Genomic DNA, 18,660 nt, shown 5'->3' with positions numbered 1-18,660 from the left:
TGACATTTCCCAGACTTGGTATCTGCTTGAGGGTTGTTAAACTTTTTTTTAATAAAGCAAAATAGTTCAGCATTTGGGATTATAAGGAGAAAGACATACTTTCCCTATTACCCAAAAAATATGATTTAATTTTAAATTCTTCCTTACCCTCCCTCATGTTCCCTGCCCAGAAGCACAGGTTAAAATTAACAGAAAGCTAAAACAACCAACTTTGTAAGTTTCATCCCCTATGACTCCCTTGAATTGCCTTTTTTAAAAGTTCTGTCAGACACCAAACCCTGCAGAATAAGATGTCAAAGAAAGTTGGTCCCATGAGATTTAAAGCAGCAGAATCAAATGTTTTTGCTGATTGGAGCTAAAGAACAGGAATCTTGCAGTTTCTGATGTTCTAGATTTAAACATTTAGCAGTTATATATTCCCACTTTCAACAATACTAGAGATTTCCTTCATTGTCAGTGTATTTCACTCTTAAATACTATGGATCAGACAAGTACAAATGGAAAGATTAATGCCATTCTACAGGTAAGTTATTTTGTTTCAGTAAGTGATCTAATGTGCTGGAGACTACTGTGCATATTTATGATTTGTCTCAGCTTTGCTAATCAGTGAAAAAATCTAAGGCAAAGACAATTTCATTTCTTCTTCTGAAACAGAATGGTAAACAGTGCCACCTACTGTTTGTCAGTTTTTCTTAATTCCTTATGAAATGCCAGTTGTAAAGACCATGAAAGAGGAGCTCAGCTATTTAGGAGAGCCTGGGAGTAGAGCCACTACTGCTCTGGATTGAGAGGAGCCAGCTGAGGTGGTTCTGGCACCTGATAAGGATGCCCCCTGGGAGGTTTCCTTTGGAATTCTACTGGGTACATCCCACTGGGAAGAGATCCTGAAGCTGACCCAGGACACACTGGAGGGATAAAATCTTCCAGATGGCCTGGGAACACTGGGGAATCCCCCAAAAGGAGCTGGAACCTATTGCGGAGGAAAGGGAGGTCTGGTCCTTCCTACTGCTGCCACAACCCTCACCAGTAAAAGTGGCGTAAAGGAAAAAGACAGACAGACAATGACAAGGGCTGTGGTGGATTCTCCATCACTGACAATTGTAAAATCAAGATTAGATGGTTTTTCTAAAAGACAGGGATCGGCAACCTTTGGAATGTCTCGCCCCATGCCGCTTCCCGCAGCACCCATTGGCCTGGAAGGGCGAACTGCTGCCAGTGGGAGCTCCGATTACCTGCAGCATCCGCAGGTTCAGCCAAACAAACTGTCCCGGCCTGCCAGCAGCTTTCCCTGATGGGCCACGTGCCAAAGGTTGCCGATCCCTACTCTAGGAATTAATTTGTGGAAGTTCTATGGCTTGTCTTATACCGGAGGTCAGACTAGATGATCACAATGGTCCCTTCTGGCCTGGGAAACTATGAAACCTGTGGACTCAACTCTGTAAAAAGGAAGTACTTAACAGTAAAAAGTTAACCAGAGTTCATGTAGTCTTGTGTAAATTATTCCAGAGGACAAATCAATTACTTGAAAAGAAACCTACCCGCTTACTGACTTCTAACCCCTCCCCTGAAGTCATAGCTAAAACAATGCTTCAGCATTAGAAAAGATTTTACAAGATGAAGTTACAGCGTGTCATCAGAAAACTTGTGCAAAAACCACTATCAAGTTGTATAAGTACTTCAATTGTGTTGAGACTCCGTCTTCCAAGGAGTTTACAGTCTACATGGACAACACTGTTCTATTGCCCATCAAGTTTGCATGAGGAAATCTCAGTTTGTTGAAATACAGAATCCAGGTCATTTTTTTTGGATCTATTTAAAAATCAAGGTACCTTACTTCAAATACAAGTATACAAAAGGCATTAAGTTATTCTATATGTTTATTTTCGATGTACAACACCACATATTTTGGTGATTGTGTGGGAATAAGCCCCACAAGAGATCACAATACATTATTGTTTACAGTAATATTTAGTCAGATGTATATGTGTGTGTGCGCACACACAGAGCAATCCTTGAATAAGCATGAAGAACCATTCCACATCATATTTCATTTGACTTCCGATGAAGCCAAAGCATTTAAACAGAGCCCTTTGGTAGCCTAATTTACAATTGCTCTGGTCTGTTTAGCAGAAACTGAACTAACTGAAGCAGAATTTCATCATTAAAACCTTTTACGTTATTGCCTTCCACAGCTTCATATAAGGGCTTACTTTCTGTTCCCCAACAGATATTCTTCCGAGGGTTATTTTGATCAGCTTGTACAGTTAGTGCTAAGGTATTCAGCTGATAACAAAAGAAAGCAAAGTATTTTCCATCTGTGATCACAGCCTGCGATACAAAGGGACGGGTCACATCTGCCTCACACCAGAATCCTGTAAATGAAATTACACCCTAGTTACACAAGACATAAGTAATATTCATATTGGCACAGGGACTTGAAATACAGACAGTTACAAACCTAAACTGCTTATCCTCAAGGAGCAAGATAGTTTTAGATTGTTCAGTCATAACATTTTACATAATAATCTAACGACATCCTCACCTCACCCACCCCCAAGAAAAGTTTTAGGTCACATACCTCAAGGACCACTTTCAAAATTATGTTAATGTATATGCTCACAAATCTGAACACAAAACTAACCTGTTCAATGCACATGGATTCTCATGGAACTGAGCCTGCCAGCAAAGGTTACCCATCTTGCACAAAATGGCATGTTTAAAATTAGATACAATGTACAGCACCACACATTTGGTGTGCCCTGCAGACACTTTTTTTTTGGGGGGTGGGGAGGGAGGAATCTGACCTTTGGCAGCGCAGCACCTTTTATTTAGAGGATAACTGAATTTTCCATAAATCCTCTTACGGTGAAATGACTTTATCCATAAGGGAATGCACTTATTCTTGAATTGTTGTGATGAATATGTGCTGTTCATTCAAGTTTAATACACCATTACTGTTGAATGCTGAATAAAATGGTTAGAGAGACAAGCTAAATCTTTTATTGGACCAAACAAAATGGTTCTCCTTTTATACTATATCATGTTGTTGTGCATGCACAATAGCATATGTAGAGAACTGTACTTACAGCACAAACATTGAATACATACGCTTCCTTAAGCAATGCTCTCTACTAAAATTATAAAATAACCCAGTAGAGTCAGAGAATGAAAACAAATGTTACAGTCTTATACATCAGTGTCACTAAGATTCTAATTGACTTGTAAAGATGAGACCATCAATTTCAGTGTTATAGGTACACCACAAAAAAAGAGAAGTTTGGGATCACATGTGATTAGCATATGCTATTTCACATGTACAATTTGACGCAAAACCATCTTCTTCTTGTTTTATACAGATGTATTAATTAGGGGATTTACATCACTGTGACCTAAACAGTGTCATTACTTCAGAAATTGCTTCCACTACCAGAAGCTAGCTATTAGCTAATGGCATTTATAGCTAAGTGAATTAAGTTCTCTTGAACCTTCTCTTCTTTCCAGCTGAGGTCTCATTTAATATTTATAAATCCTTTATGGAATTAGAATTGTACAGATCGTGAATATGAGAGTTTGCTCAAATATACACTGTATCTCTACTTCTCAACAATTAGGTTTTTTATTTACTATTATTTTGATCAGATACAAGTAGTGCAATACTAATGATCAATATGTAGGTCTACTTTTTGTAATCTGTCTTGGATTAAAAAAATCTCTAGTCTCTGATATTATGCAAGTATATTGGGCATTATTTCTTTACATATACACTGTTAGAATTTAGCACAGGGCATATCTGAAAGGCCAAGTGCTAGAGTAAGAACATTAGATTTCATGTGCCTGTAATGTTTACTAGTTCAGGATAAAACCATTAGCTTGATCCCCATAGCAACTGTTCATCTTTTGTGTTTCATTATAATGTACAATACAAGCTCATGAGGCTGCTTTCAAAAACAGTTCACCCTATTGCATAGTAAACTGGCTTATAATCAAATTTCACCTTCCATGAAGATTTGTATGAGAGAAATTGATTTATATGCACCGAACAGAGAGTAGAATTTAACTGCCAAAATTGCACTATAACACCCCATTTTTTGAATACTGATTTCAGCTGCTTACTATCATATACCACAGCCAAAAAACTAATGTATAGACTACATATTTTAACCTAAAAAATACCAAAAATAATTGTACACATATTAATAAGTGCCATTTAATATTCTATACATTTCATAATTTTTGCTGATTCAGATAGCAAGATTGGAATTGTTCACTAATACAGGATAGATTGGTGCCAAAGGGTAAACTGCAAAAGCAGCTTGATTAAATTATGGAAAAACTCAGCTAGTTTTAGCTTTAAAAGATATATACAGGTACCCAACGGAATACGAAAATTAAGCATTTGAAACTTCAGGTGTGCCAAAGTGAGTTTGTCTAGGTCAGGGGTTCTCAAACTTCATTGCACCATGACCCCCTTCTGACAACAAAAATTACTACATGACCCCCAGGCGGGGGGATTGAAGCCTAAACCCACCTGAGGCCCGCCACCCCAGGTGGTGGTGGTGGTGGTGGACTAAATCCCAAGCACCACCTTGCCCCAGGCCAGGGGGCTACATTCAAAGCCCAAAGGCTTCAGACCCATGCAGGGGGCCTGTAACCTGATCCCTGCCACCCAGGGCGTCAGGCTGCAGCAAGTCTTCAGTTCTAACCTAATATGCATTAAACAATAATTTTCTTTAGTTCTGTTAGAAGCATGACCGATTAGCAAGGGGAAAGGCCCTCTATTTAAAGAGTAACTCAGATACATTTCATAACTACTGGGCTGAACTTTTTAATTTTTTTTTAAATAATATTAACTCTGCATCAATACTTAGTTTAATTAAACCAAAGTTGAAGTACCCATTTCCCATCAAGACACCTCTCCCTGATGCTCTTACAGTCATTTTATTGACTTCAGTTTCACAGATGATATAGCATGGCAGGGACCAATGAGATAGAAACATCTGGATTTTTCTTATAAGTGGTCACAACTTTATTAGATTCCATAACAGGACAACTTGGCCTGGCAGCAATGAAAATGAGAAAACAACAGATGCTCTCTCTATCGGGGCTTTGCATAGGGAGGAGGGCTAGCTCAGCGGTTTGAGCATTGGCCTGCTAAACCCAGGGTTGTGAGTTCAATCCTTGAGGGGGCCATTTAGGGATCTGGGGCAAAAATCTGTCTGGGGATTGGTCCTGCCTGGAGCAGGGGGTTGGACTAGATGACCTCCTGAGGTCCCTTCCAACCCTGATATTCTATAAAGGGAAGGAAGGTGACAGAGTATCACCCAGGCCCAGGGCACCACCTTGCCCGTTTAAGACCAAGGCCTTTAAAAGCCTTTTGTTCAAGGCAGAGGACCCACTTACTTTAAATCCATGAGCTGGTTGACACGATTAAGCAAGTTGGTTATTTGCTACTGCCATTTTAATTACTCCTAGAACATTATCTCAAAACATAAGATTTAATACTTTTTAGACATTTTATATTGCCAACTACTGATTTGTAAATATTTGGTTTGATGTATATAACTCCTTTTAACTCTCTCGATCAAGACAGGATTAAACAGAAATTAAAGAAGTCAGAGGACTGAGATCCAACATTGCATTTCATTTTTTCTTTACCGCTCCCTTTTTCTAGGATTTTTTTTTAAAATCCAGTTAAAGTAATGAAAAAATACCAATGGAAATGTTTAGAAAGACAAAGCAGGTGAGATATCTTTTATTGAATGAACTTCTGTTGGTGAGAGAGACAAGCTTCCAAGGTACACAGAGCTCTTCTTCAGGTCTAGGGCCTGGTCCCCACTAAGCCCCCACTTCGGACTAAGGTACGCAAATTCAGCTACGTTAATAACGTAGCTGAATTCGAAGTACCTTAGTCCGAACTTACCGCGGGTCCAGACGCGGCAGGAAGGCCCCCCCCCGCCGATGCCGCGTACTCCTCTCGGCGAGCTGGAGTACCGGCGTCGACGGTGAGCACTTCCGGGCTCGATCCGGGATCGATTTATCGCGTCTTAACCAGACGTGATAAATCGATCCCAGAACATAGACTGCCTGCCGCCGGACCTTCCGGTAAGTGAAGACGTACCCTTAGAAAGGTACTCCCAGCATCACAGCAAAATAGTGGAACAGATTGTTTAGCATAAGTAGTTATCACAGATTGTAAGGGACCATTCAAGGCAGAGTGGCCCATTAACACCTCTGCAGTCATAGCACAGAAAAAGGGGGTTACAGATAGTTATAATAAGCCATAAATCCAGTGCGACTCTGTCCAGTCCATGATTTTGAGTGTCTAGCCGAGTAATGAATTTAAGCTTCCATGCTCATCTTTTGAAAGGGCTGTGTAGGTTTCCTTTGATGAGGACTGACAGAATGATCGCTTTGTTTGTGAATTACACTTGATTAATCTCAGTTTGACATGCCCCTCCCCCAAGAAGAGCCCCGAAAACTTTGGTGTGATTCTTTTCGCCTACTCTTCAAGCACTTTACACAGACTTAAGGGTCTTGTTTTAAAGAATTTGTATAATATCTCTCATATACATACTTTAATTGGCTCATTTAAGTTTCAATAATGAAATCAAGACCCGTTCTACACAGAAAGAAAACCACAAAACACAAATGGAAGATAAAAGGAAAGGCAGAAAGAAGTTTGTCTTACATCTATAAATGGCTAGCAATCAAGCTAGAAGTTTTGCCTCACCTTGATACATAGCTTGTGCTGCAGTCCAAGCAAAGAGACTTGCAATACCATTAGCTCGATAAGTTACTTCAATTTGATCAGCAAGGTTTGCTTTTAATAATCGCTCCCTTTTCAGTTTATCAGGAATCAAATGAAATTGCGTATGACCATAGCTGCATGGATCTGCCACTTTTGATCCTGAATTCATAAAAAGGAGAAAAGTTAAAAGCCACTTTAAAAATCAAACGTTATAGGCAGCATCAGAGGTTAAGGAAAAAACAATATTTCTGTCATCTCTATTATTCTGACTTCTGCCCATCAAAGTAACAAATTATTTAAAAAAAGTTAGCTTGATTTGAAATTTTGACTTTTTTTGGTTTCCTCTAGTTCAAAAGACTAAGTCTCCTTATCAACTCACTTGCTGGCTATAATTGGAGAAAAGACACTGAAATTAAAGTTAATAATTTGCTAGTTCTGGTCCAATCTTGCGCCCACTGAAATTAAAGGGGTTTTGCCTCTTTCCCCTTCATTGACTGGATGTTGTTTAGAAAGACCAGAAGGCTCCTTTTAAAGCTGACAGGTAACTGATCTTCTGTAGCAAAAGTGGTAAGAAGCATATTTTTCTGGGCTGTAGGAGAATAATGGTGAGCTTGGCCCTGACTGTGCAGGTATCTGGTTTATTATAGAGAAGCAACAGCCTCTTTATGAGTAAAGCTATCTGAGCCCCCTTGGAACCAAAAGAAAAGGAAAGAACAAAATCCTTATAAGGCCCAATGACCCATTCAGAAAACATTCTGCATATTGAATCAAATATTTTCAGATCAAGACTTAAATGACTCCTTCTGAAATATGAAGTGTCAAATGTGTGTCACTTTATCACAGTTTTAAGTGTTTTACTGACTACACCCAGTCTTATTTTATTAATTAATGTTCAGCAAAGTATAGCACCACAGTTATAAATGCCATTAGACAGATTTTGAAATTGGCTTCTGCAATAAGCCATTTTCAAAAGTGTACTATTCTTTAGTACTTCTACACCGTAACTATATTCCTATCGCTAGGAAAATCTTACCTATAAATACCTTGTTATCATACTGTCTTTTGAACAATGGAAGTTTGTCTGGTTTGTGATTAATAACAGGAACTTCTCCAGGGTCTGAATAATCTAATGGTACAAACTTGAAGGAACGAGAGAGAGAAAGAAAGAAAATCAGTTCAGCAAGTCATAGAATGTTTTTGATCTCAGTATTATTACATACTACATTGATAACAATATTTTGATTCTTAAGAAAGATTTGTTTGAACAGCCATCCGAACACCTAAGGAATTCTCATCAAGTTCAACATCCATTTTACGGTCTTGAATAAAACTTTGATCCTGTTCCGAGAGAGAAACCAACAAGATAGTATGTTTGTCGAAGAGACCGTGAATCTCCTGCAGCAAAAGAGAAATATGTTGTGTAGAACAGGAAGGACTCAAGTGCCAGAGCCTGGACAATTGTTGGTTAGCACCACTTCCCACTGATAGAAAATGGCATTTCCCACTTTTTGCCCAGGGGAGGGGGGAGAGAGGGGGAGGACACAAAACACAAAAACACCACCAAAGCTTAATTAACAGCATTTTGTGTTGGACCTTTATCCTCCCATTCAATACAACATGGTTATAGTATTTTGCAATTCTGTTTTTTCAAAAGCAACTAGCCAATCATTTTGGGTGCCCAACTCAAGATGCCTTGAGTAGCCCAATTTTAAGAATGCCAAACATGCATCCTCTGAAAGAGGACTCAAAAGTTGAGCACCCAAGCAAAAAAGTCAATAGTCATTTTTGAAAATCTTGGTGTATGTTTTCTTTGGCAAGTTATAGAAAATCTAAATAAAATATACGGAACTAAAACTTTCAGTCATGCCACTGAATTTAGCAGTGACCATATGATTGCTAGTGAGGCTTCCTCCAAAGGGTGGTAACCTCAGTATACACTGATTTCCACACACACACACACATATATATATTTCCCCCACCCATATATTTTTGGGGTGAGGGCGGGGAGGATGAACAGAAGAATCTTTCCCTAGTAGTAAATTCTAAGAAAGTCTTACCCAACATAATGTGTTTTGTATACAGCATTGCTGAATGCCTCACAAAAGTAGAATAGAGGTTAAGCAAAGTGCTATTTTTTTTTAAAGTTCCCTAAAACTTCTCTGAAAATAGATGAACCCCCAGTATAAAGATAATTAATCACACACATCTACAGTACTGTATGTGCTGTTATTTAACGATTGGAAGTTTATTCTATATTTAACTAGATTTCACTCTTTGTCTACCTGTTATTTTCAATTACCCTACCTCACGATTTAGAAGAAGAAAGCCTTTAGAGGAAAACTTGTTAAAACCAATAGTCAAAGAAAAAGCATTTTAAAGAATGTACAAAGCTACATTGCCTACCTGTAAGGGCATCAAGTTTATCACCTGACACTAAAAACTCTGATTTTCACATTTAGTGTCACTCAGTTTAATCCTATCTAGCAGTCTCAACCTTGGCAAAGTGCACAACCAAATTAACAGAAACTTTAAAATGGTCAAAGTGCAAAGCACGGCATCCTGAAGAAGCACACAGGACTAGCTGGCAGGGGCACAAAAGAAAGATGTGCATGTTTCCCCCATGTTGCCCTGCTATCATGGAAAGGTTAGGGGTGTGCAATCGGTTTCATTTTCTTGAAGAGGCAGCTCAGCTTTCAAAAATTTGGTAAGCTATATGCCAACACCAGTGATTCGTCTGTATTATGTTTATGCTTGGAATTACAGAATTCAAGTTTAAACTTTAGATGCAACCTCTCCCTCCCTTTCAACTCTGCTCACTTTATCTACATATTCATTCTCTCATTCATTTCCAATGACTCAGTCCCCCCCTCATTCAGAACACAATCCAGATTCACTGCTTTCTCTCATGTCTTGGGGATTTAAAAAAAAAAGGAAAAATTGTAGTCCCACCTAGACTGGCAAAGGCGGAACCTGCTGACAAAAGAAGAAGCTACAAAAGCCAGTGGCTAGACTCTACCAGTACAAGCTTCTATGCATGCTGTACACATGCAGAATGTAAAGAGGATGTAAATAGTACCAAAAAACTGACTAAAAACATTCTAAGAATTCATAGTGAACGGACACATACACTTCATGACATTAAGAACAAGCCCTTACCTATGGCTTGTTCAACGCTACAAAGTTAGGCTGACTTTTTTCGACTTAAATTTATGTGTTGACAAGTGCAAAACTATCTTCTGCACATATAAATGCCCCATTACAGTGATGCAATGCCACTTTCCCGGAATGAAGCAGAGCCACAGTCGACCTACATCTGTAAACGCAGTGCAAGTGTAGACATTACCTATGACGACCTTAACAGTCAACTGGCAGCTGTCTCACAATTTGCCCTTGTGCTCGCACCAGTGACTTCTCCAATCGCAATTTTGAACTCCACTGCCTGGGGTCACTGACACCAGAAGTCTGTCCCCACCCTTTAAAACCCCCAGCCTTTTCCTGATTGCCCATTATGGTGAGAACACCTACTGTCCCACTGTTGTGAGCATCCAATCATGCTGGCTCCAAGCATACACAGAGATACTAGATGTACTCCTGTCTGGAGTAGGAAAAGTGTCATGGATCGCCACAGCCTCTGGGGAGAAGAGACTGTGCAAGCCCAGCTAAGGAACAGCCGAAGAAATTTAGGGTATGTCTATAATGTCCTGTGACTTAAAAACCTGTGACTTAGCTGACCCAGGCTCATGCTAAGGGGCAGTTTAATTGCAGTGTAGATGTTCAGGCTTGGGCTGGAGGGTCCCAGGCTACAGCCTGACCCTTATCCTTAAAGTCAACACCACAATTAAACAGGCCCTTAGCCTTAGTCAGCTAGCACGGGCCAGCCACAGGTTTTTAATTGAAGTGTAGACACACACAGACATCTGTGTACAGATTACAAGGGCAAGTGGGGTGCTGAAATCGGGGCCCGACAGGGATGAGCAGCAGTACCACATGAAAGTGAAGAAATTTCAGGAGGCATATCAGAATGTAAGGGAGGGCAACAGCAAATCTGGGGCCTCCCATATACCTGATGCTTATAGCATGTCATACTTGGCATGGACTCCACCAGCATGCCACACGTGACTGAATACTTTGCCGGGGCCTGATGCAAAGATCCATTCAGTGCACAAAGGGAGAGAAGACTGGAGGGAAATTTAAACCTTGCAGTGACCCAGGAGCTATTTGACAATCTTCTGGAGTCAAGACAATTCCACTAGCCAAGTGCAGATGGGCCCGATTATGAAGGGGAAGAGAGCTCAAATGTACACATGCATTATTCCTTATAAGCATTTTTTTTTTACCTTTTTATTGCCCAAAACCTCCTCTCCCTCTCACCCTTCTTTCCCATTTAAAAATGGCTCCCATCTCATCTGTGCATTTAGAGAACAAAAGGTACTGACTTCTGATTTTCCACTTGATTTGTAATATGTATGAAAATAAAAACAACGAGGAGTCCTTGTGGCACCTTGGAGACTAACAAATTTATTTAGGCATAAGCTTTCGTGGGCTATAACTCCATGCATCTGATGAAGTGAGTTATAGCCCACGAAAGCTTATGCCCAAATAAATTTGTTAGTCTCCAAGGTGCCACAAGGACTCCTCTTTGTTTTTGCTGATAGGGACTAACACGATACCATTTCATCAATATCTACCTACCTTTGGACAGCACATAGTATACTGTGTAACTCAAACAAGAACATAAGAATGACCATACTGGGTCAGACCATTGGTCTGATAATAGCCAGTGCCAGTTGCCTCAGAGGGAAAGAACAGAATGGGGCAATTTACCATCCCCCTGAAATCCAGTCCCAGAAGTTATGGGGCACCCAGAGCATGGGGTTGCATCCCTCACCATCTGGGCTAATAGCCATTGATGGACCTACCCTCCATGAACTTATCTAATTATTTTTTGAACCCAGTTATACTTTTGGCCTTTATAACATTCCCTGGCAATCAATTCCACAGGTTGACTGTGCACTGTGTGAAGAAGTACTTCCTTATATTTCTTTTAAGCCTACCGTCTATTAATTTAATTGGGTGACTCCTGGGTCTTTGTGTTATCTGAAGGGGTAATAACACTTCCTTATTCATTTTTTTCCACATCATTCATGGTTTTATAGACCTCTATCATATCTCCCTTAATTGTCTATTTTCTAAGCTGGATAGTCCCAGTCTTGAATTTCTCCTCCTATGTTCCATATTCTCTCATCATTTTTGTTGCCCTTCTCTGTACTTTTTCCAACTCTAAATTATCTTTTTTGAGATGGTGCAACCAGAACTGCACACAGTATTCAAGGTGTGGACATACCATGGATTTATACGTGGTGTTGTGGATATTTTCGGTCGTATTATCTATACCTTTCCTAATAGTTCTCAACATTGTGTGCCGTGGCAGTCAAAAAAGCTAACAGAGCAGATGTTTTCAGAAAAACATCCACAACCTTTTTCTTGAGTGTTAACGGTTAATTTAGACCCCATCGTATTGTACATATAGTTAGGATTATGTTTTCCAATGTGCATTACTTTGCATTTATCAACATTGAATTTTATCTGCCATTTTATTGCCCACTCAGTTTTAATAATAACTAAAATCATGGAATAAATAAAATTGTTATAAATACAATCGAACCTTTATAGAGGAAATTAAGTTTGTCTACAAAAGTTTTTCCCTGAGAAATGACTGGTTGGATTTAAAATCAAACAAAAACAAGCAATGATTTTTAGACAGAATATATTTATGTTGTGAACTGTTCAGAGCAGAGACTCTCTTACTAGGTGTCTGTATCCTGCCTAGCACAGTGAAGCTACTTTTATACATGCTACATACTAAATGCTACTGTAATATAGTACCAGTTGATATTCACTTTTAGAAGTATTAAAAACATTCATACCTCTGGAAGCTGTTTTGGCACACGGATTTGGATATGTGGTTTGTCATCTATCTGAAATCTCACTGGATCAATTCTACCAGTTCGATAGCCTCGACAAACAACAGTCTCACCGCGCTCCCAATAGAAGTTAACCTGTGGTTTTAAATCTGAAAAAAAACACGTTTTGTTTTTAGCCAGCCCATTACACCCGTGTATTCTTGGTGAAAACATGCAAAAGGACATCAGCCCTCAGCCCAAAAAACAACATTAAAAATCAGTCAGTGATGTAACCATTACCCACAATAACCCAGGTGCATTTCACATACTGCCGCGTAATCTTTTCTTCTACTCCATGGCCTAACTTTCCACCCAGCCCCCCCCCCCGCCCCTCTCTAGTCACCAGCAACCCCCCTCCACGCGACCTCCCGCCCCACCTAAGCAGGAGGTTGTGAGCAGCGGGTTGCAGCTGCCCAGCGCGGCGGTGAGGGAGGAGACCAGTTGGGTGAGGAAGGGGGCCGGGACGTGCTGCTGCTCTCGGTAGAGGACGGGTCGCTCTCGCTTGCGCTGGTAGAAATGCTCCTGCAGGAGCGCGTCGCAGGCCAGGGAACGCAACTCGCTCAGATCCGGGAGCCCGGGTCCCGCCGGCTCCGCTCCCGCGGGGGGCAGCCCCGGCACGAAGACAGTCTTGGTGAAGCTCTGGTACCAGCGGTCCGCGTTCAGGGAGAAGGTCTGCGGGTAAACCACGTACTTGAGCCGCTGCCGCCGGCCGTAGATCCGCAGCTTCTCCGCGATGGAGGGCGCCTCGTGCACCTGCTGGTAGAAATACTCCAGCCGGCGGCGCTTGGCCGACTTGCTCTTGGCCGTGTAGGAGGCGACCACGGGCGGGTAGAGCGGAGCCGGAGGCTGAGGGGCCGCGGAGGGCTCGGTGTGCAGCAAACGACAGCCTTGCCACACCAACCGCCACCCCCTGGGAGCCGCCATCTTGTCAGAGGGGGAAGGAGACTCGGGACGGACAGGAGAGTGTACATCAGTAATTAGCTACTATTGGTCACGTGGGTACTATAATGCACCAATCCGAACGTTCCTCTGAGAAACCGGGAGGCGCGGGGAAAAGAGGGCGGAGCCAGTCATTGAATCAAAGCATTTCATTTGCCCGACGCTCTAGGAAATAGTCAAAGAGGGAGGGTTCCTTTTCAAGGGTGCGGAAGAAGCAAGCTCCGTCCTTCCACTATGCGCATGCTTCTTGCGGGCGGGCTTGTTGCTGTGCGTTGCCGAGCCCTGGACGTGAGCAGCGTAGAGAAAGAGGACTACAGTTCCCAGCATGCAGAGCGAGGGCTACCGGGATGGGGGCTGCCGCAAGGTCGGCTGAGGGCTGACAGAGCGTTTAGCTAGCCTGTGAGCCCCCGCTCCCCATCTGTCCTGGGCCCGACCCCGACCCCCTGCTCCTCTTCCTACAGGGACCTCACACCTCTAAAGAGCCCCTGAGCCCTCCCCTGACCCTGCTGGCATTTGTGGTTCTCATCCCTATACAGGCCCCTAAACCACACTCCCAGATCCCACTATAAATGGGGCCTCTCATCCCCCGACTGGCCCTAGGGTGACCAGACAGCAAATGTGAAAAATCGGGACTGGGGATGGGAGGTAATAGAAACCTATATAAGAAAAAGATCCAAAAATCAGAACTGTCCCTATAAAATTGGGACATCTGGTCACCCTAACTGGCCCCTGAACCATGCTTCCAGATCCCGGTATCACTGGGGTTTCCCATCCCTATATGGGCCTCTGAACCACACTGCCCCAATCCCGCTATAACCTGTGGCTCATATCCCTAGACTGGACTGTGAACCATACCCCCAGATCCCACTACGACCAGGGGCTCCCAGCCCTATATGGGCCCCTGGACCACAGCCTGTGATCCCACTCTCACTGGGGACTCTCATCCATATATGGGCCCCTGAACCACACTCCCACATCTTGCTATCACTGGAAGATCCCATCCCTATTTAGGCCCCTGAACCATGCTCCCATGTTCCGCTATCACCACTTGATCCCATCTCTTTCATGGACTCTGAACCACACCCCAGATCCTAGTATGACCACCAGGGCTGTCCCTATAATGACCAAAGATGCAAACTTGTTATCATCACTAGTCCTTATTTGTTTGTTTCAGGAACATACTCCTCTCAAGTTACTATTCAGTTTACAACATTATGACAATAATACAGTATGAGAAATTTAAGGGACGTGTCTTGCATCCAATAAGTTGTCATCTCTTTCCCTTGTTTGAGAACTTTATTTTCTTTTACTACTGAAGCATGTATCTTTCAGTCATGGCATGTCCACTGCAGTCCAGGCACTCAGAAGTTTGTGAGATGTCTGTAATTGCAATTGAGGCATCCTTAAAAGTGAACTCTAATCTGAAGATTAGATTATTTTGACAATATAAGGACCTTTGCCAGTTAAATAGTTTATCCTCCATAATATTAATGATTTATCATGCACATCTCTAGAGATTAAGTTGTGTAGGAAAAATATCAATTCTGAAAGTATCCCCAAGCTACAAAATTGTTTTAGGAGGGTTCCAAGGATGCTAAATCAAAATCTCCCAAGTCACTTGTATGTCATAACGTAACGAATATGTGGTATATTTAAAAAATGCGGATGAATAAGCAAAGAAATAATAGGGGGCTGGATTGTTCTCTCCTGTGCAAACAATCATGGGAAGGGGTTGAGTGCTGCCCTGTATTCACATCCCACACTATTGTAATAATCTCTGCACAAAATATGCCTTGTGAGAAATCATTTGAAAACTAATATCTCACTGATCAATAATACCATAGTGAAATGTGTGTAGCAACATTATCTATAAAGTTATGAACATCATCTGAAATCGGAAAACGGAAATTGGAAAACGGACAACGGACAAGCTGTCGCCTCTAGCCAGGTGTCATCAAAATTGTTTGGCAATTACCCATCAAGTGGCCGTTCTTTGGCAACGGAAAGGGGCAGGAACAGATCAAGCTGCACTTAACCAACAACCACATGGAACCTCTTTCACCACGAGACTCCTTGTCTCCGTCCTCACAAAAGGAAAGAACTTTACCCAAGGGTAAAACCCTCAGGAAAATGTATTTCAAAAGGTGACTGGACTATAAAAATGAGGGGCAAAAACATCTCAGGTATTCTCTCTTTCTTTTTCTCCCTCTCACATGCTCTCTTTCATCTAAGCAGACAAAAGAACCAGCCTTTTGACTTTGGGAGGAGTTCTGGCCTGAAAATTTGGTCAGACTTGTTGCTGGCAACATGTGGTAAGTAATTTACCTTGAACCCAGTCTAGTTTGTTAAGGTTTAGGTTACTAGAAAGTGTTTTATCTTTATTTTCTTTTGTAACCATTTCTGACTTGATGCCTTATACTTGTATTCACATAAAATCTGTCTATTGATAGTTAACTAAAATGTGTTTTATTCTTCAATCAAAACTAATCCAGTGTTGTGTTTAAACTGAACTGTTTAGGCAACTCCAGTTAAACTGCAAACTGTTGGATATGGCCCTATAATATCTGAACTGTCCAGGAGAGGACTGGACAGTGAAGAACATACTTTTGGGGGGAAATTGGGACTGTGAGTGTGTTGGGGTCACCCAGCAATTAGTAACCAAAGGTGATGAAAGCCAGAGTGTGACTGGAGTGTTGCTGGCAGGCTGTGGCTATACACAGTCACTCAGGGTGTGCTCTGTATGCTGTTTGTGAGGGGCTCAGGTTGAGGGCTACAGTAGCAAAGCATTGAGAGGCACCCAGGTTTGCAGGACAGGTCGTGACACAACCCCTTATTGGTGTGGATAGCACCCTGGAATGTGATACACATATCACTTTGTTGGGGACATGGCTTTTGTCTCTCTGTTGAAGGAGCTTTGGGCCATCATCAGATCCCACAGGTTCACCAGGATCTGCAGGAGAACAAACACTGTGCTGATGCCTGTGCCTACTTGGTTGCTCTGTATCCTCCCTCCTGCTACTTGGCAGCACAATTCCAATGGCTCTCTAGTATTAGATACCCTTGATTATGATTGCTCTGTGGATTACCCATATCCTTCATGGAAGGGGCTCTTGCAGCACATAATACAGCTCCATGGAGTCACAGACAGTCCCCTTGGACATTCCAGTCTATCCTGCCACCCACACAAGTTGGAACTAGTGATACACCAAAGATCACAAAATATTTAGGTTGCTCCCAGTCCCAAGAGACCAGACATCTAGCCCAGGTCAATTTGTACCTTAGATCTCTCACCAAAGCCAACACTTATACCCAATTCTGTAATAAAGTGATTAAAGGAAAAAGTAACTAGGAAAAAGTAATGAGAGTTATTACAAGGTTAACCAGGCAAACATATACGTAAATGAGTTACAGTCCATGATTTTAAAAGGTGACAGGTGTCAGCTAGGCTAACCTAAGCTGACTGTGAGAGTCCAAACAGCAAAAAGATGAAAAATTTTCTTGTCAGCTATTTTTATTTCCTTCTTCCAGGATTCAAGCTGATGGGACAAGCCATTTTGCACATAGCCTTTTCATAGATGTGAAGGGGCAATTAACAAAGTCTTTGTACTATGATGTACTACAATGGAGTTTTGATAGCTTTCTTGGTGATCAAGAGATGATCCCTCCTCACAGGTTTACAGTTTCAGAGCAAACATTTTTACAGTTATAAAGCAAAAACTTAAATATTACCTTATAGCATGGGATAAACATAAGTGAGATTAATGCATGCAGCAACTTACATGCATTTCATAAAGAATTGGAGAAGTACTAACTAGTATGTAACCTATAATTTAAATCAGCTTCTGTACCAGATGACTGGAGGATAGTTAATGTGTTGCCAATTTTTAAAATAGGCTCCAGAAGTGATCCTGGCAATTACAGGCTGGTAAGTCTAAATTCAGTACCGGGCAAACTGGTTGAAACTATAGTAAAGAACAGAATTGTCAGACACATAGATGAACATGATTTGTTGGGGAAGAGTCAACATAGTTTTGTAAAGGGAAATCATGCCTCACCAATATACTATAATTCTTTGAGGAGGTCAACAACCATGTGAACAAGGGCAATCCAGTGGACATAGTGTACTTAGATTTTCAGAAAGCCTTTGACAAGGTCTCTCACTAAAGCCTCTTAAGCAAAGTAAGCTGTCATGGTATAAGAGGGAAGGTTCTCTCATGAGTTAAAAGATTAAAAGATAAAAAACAAAGGGTAGGAATAAATGGTCAGTTTTCAGAATGTAGAGAGGTAAATAGTGGTGTCCCCCGGGATCTGTATTGGCACTAGTACTATTCAACATATTCATAAATGATCTGGAAAAAGGGGTAAACAGTGAGGTGGCAAAATTTGCAGATGATACAACACTACTCAAGATAGTTAAGTCCAAAGCAGACTGCAAAGAGTTACAAAAGGATCTCACAAAACTGGGTGACTGGGCAACAAAATGGCAGATGAAATTCAGTGTTGATAAATGCAAAGTAATTCACATTGGAAAACATAATCCCAACTAGACATATAAAATGATGGGGTCTAAATTAGCTGTTACCACTTAAGAAAGAGATCTTGGAGTCATTCTGGATAGTTCTCTGAAAATATCCACTCAATGTGCAGCGACAGTCAAAAAAGCAAACAGAATGTTGGGAATCATTAAGAAAGGGATAGATAAGACAGAAAATATCATACTGCCTCTATATAAATCCATGGTACACCCACATCTTGAATACTGCATGCACACGTGGTTGTCCCATCTCAAAAAAGATATATTGGAATTGGAAAAAATGATTAGGGATATGGAACAACTTCCCTATGAGGAGAGACTGGAACTTTTCAGCCTGGAAAAAAGATGACTCTGGGGGATTTGACAGAGGTCTATAAAATCATGTCTGGTGTGGAAGTGTTATTTACTCCTTCTCATAACATGAGAACTATGGTTCACCAAATGAAATTAATAGGCAGCAGGTTTAAAACAAACAA

General features: G+C 41.3%; 1 protein-coding gene across 1 annotated transcript; it reads right to left on the bottom strand.

The window, feature by feature from the left end:
- Positions 1–1,859: 1,859 nt before the first annotated feature.
- Positions 1,860–13,701, bottom strand: MRPS30 (mitochondrial ribosomal protein S30). Its single transcript, XM_005282184.5, has 5 exons — positions 13,089–13,701; positions 12,676–12,821; positions 7,782–7,887; positions 6,731–6,907; positions 1,860–2,372 (listed from the first exon to the last, which is right to left on the bottom strand). The coding sequence occupies exons 1-5, from the start codon at positions 13,633–13,635 to the stop codon at positions 2,104–2,106; spliced, it is 1,245 nt and encodes a 414-aa protein (XP_005282241.1). The 5' UTR covers positions 13,636–13,701; the 3' UTR covers positions 1,860–2,103.
- Positions 13,702–18,660: the final 4,959 nt, after the last annotated feature.

This window comes from Chrysemys picta, chromosome 6, assembly GCF_011386835.1.
Source record: "Chrysemys picta bellii isolate R12L10 chromosome 6, ASM1138683v2, whole genome shotgun sequence".
Lineage (NCBI taxonomy): Eukaryota > Metazoa > Chordata > Testudines > Emydidae > Chrysemys > Chrysemys picta.
This window is presented reverse-complemented; position numbering and strand designations above follow the sequence as displayed.